This window comes from Oncorhynchus clarkii, chromosome 6, assembly GCF_045791955.1.
Source record: "Oncorhynchus clarkii lewisi isolate Uvic-CL-2024 chromosome 6, UVic_Ocla_1.0, whole genome shotgun sequence".
Taxonomy (NCBI): domain Eukaryota; kingdom Metazoa; phylum Chordata; class Actinopteri; order Salmoniformes; family Salmonidae; genus Oncorhynchus; species Oncorhynchus clarkii.
This window is the reverse complement of record NC_092152.1, coordinates 49050343-49055850: the sequence shown is the minus strand read 5'-3', so window position 1 is coordinate 49055850 and position 5508 is coordinate 49050343. Positions and strand designations below refer to the sequence as shown.

At 40.8% G+C, this 5508-nt stretch overlaps 1 protein-coding gene across 4 annotated transcripts in view; it reads right to left on the bottom strand.

The window, feature by feature from the left end:
* Nucleotides 1-880: 880 nt before the first annotated feature.
* LOC139411252 (actin filament-associated protein 1-like 2) overlaps nucleotides 881-5508 on the bottom strand; it is a 96056-nt gene continuing 91428 nt past the window's right edge. For 3 of the 4 annotated variants that reach the window (XM_071157297.1, XM_071157298.1, XM_071157299.1), the window contains 3 exons: nucleotides 2845-3011; nucleotides 1855-1965; nucleotides 881-1685 (listed from right to left, as the gene is read on the bottom strand). In XM_071157297.1, the coding sequence (XP_071013398.1) occupies nucleotides 1659-1685; nucleotides 1855-1965; nucleotides 2845-3011 (305 nt within the window). In that variant the 3' untranslated portion in view covers nucleotides 881-1658. Of the gene's footprint in view, nucleotides 1686-1854; nucleotides 1966-2844; nucleotides 3029-5508 lie in introns of all 4 variants that reach the window. The other variant, XR_011634586.1, reaches the window with a different exon arrangement.

Genomic DNA, 5508 nt, shown 5'->3' with positions numbered 1-5508 from the left:
CCGGTTGGCGTTTCCACTCACCACCAAATATGGTAATGAGAGGAAGCCCAGTGGCGGGCAGTGGGAGGAGATGGTTTCCTGCCGACATTCTGCTCATTTTCTCTCCAATAATATATTTGATCTCAGTACAGTTCTCTTCCCAAAACTAAAATATGTTACGAACATTGTGGACACAACAGTTTTTTAGACTTTACCCTTTGCCAAAGTTTAAACATTTATGCATTGTTTAGAAGGAGTGCGAGGGCATTTCAGTGTGGGCGTTCCCTAACGGAAATATGCAAATACATAATCACTAATGGCTCTGCTCACCTCCGTGCTTGTTCTGCCCTCTATGATTAATTTGCTCCCATTGGAAACGACAATGGGTTAGTTATTTAAAAAAAAATCTTTGATATAGCTGACATGACTGAGATTCCCTAATAACACTCCACTTCCATACAGCTATGACTTTCTCATATCAGGTTAGACGAACTGTTAAATGTTTAGGGTCACTTGTATCGAAATGGCATATTTTTAGGGAGTCCTGACCCATGTTGTTGTTCTTGTCAGTCATTGGCTCGCCTTGAATAGGGGGGAATGTGTACTCCCAAAGGCATATTGCCAGCCTCAGAAGATGATTTCCAGACAAATCACACTTTCTTTTACCTGGCCTTAACACATTGTTAATCAGAATCATAATATACAGTGTTTACAGATGGTTTATACACACTTTTATTTTTCTCATGACCAGTTTACTATATGAAGTCATCTGATAGTCAACTAACTGTTAACTGTTTTTTTATGATTGCATTCAACATGGAGAAACAAGCAACTACACTTCCACAATGTACATTTATCCAAAACATTTTCCCCCAGAAACACTTTATTGAGCAAACACAGATGTTTTAATTACTGTTTTATTACCACAGTTGTCAGTTTACAGCAAATAGTAGGCCAACCTAACATTTAATACACAAAGTCTCTATTAATAAAAACATGGGAACATTAGAATAGATGTCACTGTATCACAACATATTTCAGGAATGTAAAACATCTCAGTGATACTAAGTAAAAATATCATGGTAAAAACACTTTATAAAAAGATATCTGCAACTATGTTTAAATTATACCACAGAACTGTATACGGTGAACATGACTTCAATTCATATCCATATATAATGTATTTTTCATGACTTCAACATTGTGTATTTATTGTAACTCAATTAGTGATGAAAACAGTGCAAAGTTAAGTCTGATGAATTGCAATACATACATAGACAAATTAGACAATACAAACTGTTCTTTAAGAAATGAAAGAAGGAAAAACAATGAAAGTGGTACACATCAAACTGAGAGACATTCCTGAGTTCCTGAGTCAGGCTTCACACGGTTTTCAATTGAATTACCCTCACAGGAATCTCTTATTAATGCAGCTGTTTTAATGGAGAAACAAGCCTGTTTATCTAAGGGCCTGTCGCAAATGGCACCCTATTCCCTATATAGTGCACTACTTTTCACCAGACCCTTATGGGCTAAATAGAGAAAGGGGTGCCATTGGGGAAGCAAGTATAGTGTATTGTATTATCATCAAGATGGATGACATTTCTAATGACAAAAATGTTTGGTAGAAAATAGGAAATGTATACAAGATAATTGTTACCGAAACAGCTCGTATAGTACTAAGTAGAAGGCATTGTCTCCCACTCCTACAAAAATAATGAGAAAAAAAGAACACATGGTACATTTAATTGAACAATTATACTTACTTATATTCCTTAATTTAATTGTCTTGATATGATTATCTCATTGGGGCAGAGTGATGTTCATAATATATTCCTTTTATCAGATTATCTGACCATTTAGGCCAAAACTTACCTTCTTTCTCTGAAACACCTTGCCATGCTCAATAAATAGGGCAGAAGGGGCTCTTTTCAGTGAGTTTTTAGCAGAGGCAGTCCTTCGCAGTAGTGGGGTAAAAAACCCACCCTGTGGAGACAAGGCCAATTAAATGAGCACAGACCTTAGAAAAGACCCATGGTGGCAGGAGCATGGGGACCACAGTAGTCAACTTCACCACAATATCAAAGTGACCCAGCCAAGAGGATATAAAACACATACTCCAATACAATGACGTACTGGTAAGAAGAGTAGTAGCAGGTGATTCATTTTTCTTCTTCCTGGAGCTTAACAAGTTCTGATATGCTGATTGGTATTGTTGAGTTGGATTTGTTTACAATGTGTCAAACAACTTTGGTCACCCTTTCAAGCTCTGTAGGAAAATGATTTATTTGAGGCTAATGATTGCAAAGACCTCATCTTTGAACTGCCCCTCTGGTCATTGTATCTAAAGAGGGGGAAAGCCTATTTATGTGCACTGTATGCTAATTGCTTCTCAACACACAGGCATCTGTACAAACGAGGGGGAAAGGCATTTTACACAGACATTATGTTAGACAAGAATGGAATAAAGGGAGAAAATGTGTCCAACTACAACAGGAGAGAAGATTAAACATTTCCTTGAAGTTTTCCCCCTGATTTATTAACGAGTTTGGATACCATGTCACATTATGAAGCCTTATGTATTTTCAGTTTAACACACCAGTGTTGTGTTGAGCATTCTGAACAGCAAGTGGCAGCATTGTGCCACAAAGCTTCTCAGAGAAGGAGTGCTGATCTCAGATTTTAAAAAATCAATTTTAGATCAAAATGAATAAGATAACATGGACAGGTGAAAATGTGGGACCAGATCCTACATCAGCACTTCTAGTCTGAGACACTTTATGAATATGTGCCCTGGATATTTTCATGGATAAGACCTCTGGATGGCATAACAGGGTTGTGGGTGGCAGCGTAGAGTTGTGTTACCTGTGCCCGTTCTGTACAGAAGGCCAGAGACTGTCTGAAGGAGGTACATTTGGCGGTCTTCCCTGCAGTGATGAGGTTCACCTCTGATCCAGCTCTCAGCTGTACCCTTCTCTTCCCAGTCAAGTCCAGTTTCTGAACCCCCCGCTCCACCTCACACGATTTCCTACCTGTTACAGAGCAGTCACTGTCACAAATCTGCATTAAATACCTACGTTAAAGATTAATATATATATATATATTTACTAACAATGAATGAAGTTAGTTATAGCACCAAATTTTAAGATGGAACTCAACTTTGTCTCAAAGACTCGAATGATGGCAGTTTTGTTGAGCTGAAAACACGATATCATGTGTTTCTAAGAAGCCCTTACAAGGACCTTCTGCCATGAGGCGAGATCCTGCTGCCATGACCAAACCACCAGAAACGACGGCTTAGCATCAGCACTCTCCAAACTCCGAGCACATAGGAGCATTTCCCTCCACAACTCCAAGAAGGAATCCAAGCTCACTTCTTAATAGTGAGTAAGAACTGGAGTAACTGTGGCAGTACATTCCCTCTTGGTATGCACACTCTTTTCAGCAGTGTTCACATGTCCCATATCTTCAGCAGCCTTGTCCTAGATCTGTTTGTGCTACCTTGTCAACTCCTTGTGATGTTTGGCCTGAAAGCACAAACAGATCTGGTAACAGGCTATATCTTCAGGCCTCAGCACTTCAATAACCCATAGCCTGGGGGTGTTATATGAATTAGTCCCAGACTTTTCTTCTTTAACTAAACTGCTCAAACTTAACAAAAACAGGGGGGGGGGGTAGACCAGAGTAACCGTGTTCCCACCACTATAATTATAAAGTGCTATGCGTTTGTGTCTGTGTAGTGTTTTACATTGATGCAACAGCACGCAACTGCAACATAAAACTATGGGATGATGGAAAATTCTGTTCAGAGAATCTGTTATAACATATCATTATGTAGACACTTTTATAATGCAAGCCAGATGTAGTGGAATTGTTTCACTTAAAAGTCAAAAACTTTAATGCAGGAGAATGATAATAATATCCAAAGTTACATATTCTTCCCTAATCATATTCTTTGCACAGATTTGGGGAATAACCTCCATACAAACATCTTTAACTTTCTATTTGGCTCCCGTTCTGAATAACAGATGGAGTGGCAAAGAGATTGGACAGAAATTGGTCTTAAAGTACATATTGATGTGAAATCTAGGCAAACCCTCGTCTCTTTGCATTTGGAATGTGGAATACAATATGTGTTCGGTACTAGCTAGTAGCCGGCTACCACCAAATACTCTACCTTGCACGTTAGAGACTGCTGCCCTATGTACATAGAGTCATTGAACACTTGTTCACTTGAATAATGTTTGCATACTGTTTAACCCACTTTATATGTAAAAACTGTATTTCAGTCAAACCTCAAACCTATACACATTTTCTATTCAGATACCATTCACTCTAGTTCGGAAGCTAATTTCCTGCAATTCTATCCATTTTGACATGGGGTTTTGTACTGTGTATTGAAATCAAATCAAATTTTATTGGTCACAAACACATGGTTAGCAGATGTAAATGCGAGTGTAGCAAAATGCTTGTGCTTCTAGTTCCGACTATGCAGTAATATCTAACAAGTAATCTAAAAATTTCACAACAACTACCTTATACACACAAGTGTAAAGGAATGAATAAGAATATGTACATATAAATATATGGATGAGCCATGGCTGAACGGCATAGGCAAGATGCAGTAGATGGTATAGAGTACAGTTGTCACGACTTCCGCCGAAGTTGGCTCCCCTGCCTGTTCAGGCGGTGCTCGGCGGTCGTCGTCACCGTCCTACTAGCCGCCACCGATCCCTTTTTCGTTTGTCTGTTTGTTTTGTCTTATTAGTTTCACCTGTGTTTCTGTTGTTTGGTTTAATGAGCTTCCCTATATTTAGTAGGTAGACCCGCCCTTGTTTTGTGCGGGATTGTCTTTATGTTACGTGTGTGCATTTTAGGTAGAGGTGGATTTATTTTCTTAACTTGGCACCCTGTGTTTTTGGGGTTTTCACGTTGTATGTTGGCACCCTGTATTGTTGGGCTTATCATTTTGTGTGCCGAAGTAAAGAGCTTTTCCCCAGTGGAACTCTCTGCGTCTGATTCCTTCACCCACCTAGTCCCGCGTGACAGAATCCCGCACCGCATATGGAATCAGCAGGAGCAGCCGCACCTCCTCTCCCATCGATGGAGGAAAGGGTCCTCCATCATACCAGTGTTCTCCACAGGATTGGTTTTGCAATGGATCAAATGATGGAGAGGATGGATCGATGGGAGAGGAGTGGCCTTCCCACCTCATCTCCAGCACCCCCTTCTCCAGCACCTCCTGTTCCTGCTACCGCATCCGGATCCGGGGCTCTTCGGCTGGCGCTCTCACGGGAGTATGATGGAACGGCGGCGGGGTGTCAGTGTTTCCTCCTACAACTGGAAATTTACCTGGCGACCATTCGTCCTACTCCCTTCGGAGAGGAGAGTGTGAGCGCCCTCGTCTCCTGTCTGACTGGACGAGCCCTAGAGTGGGCCAACACAGTGTGGAATGGTCCAGACTCGGCGAGGGATCATTACCCCGAGTTCACCCGCCGATTCCGATCTGTATTTGACCACCCACCAGAG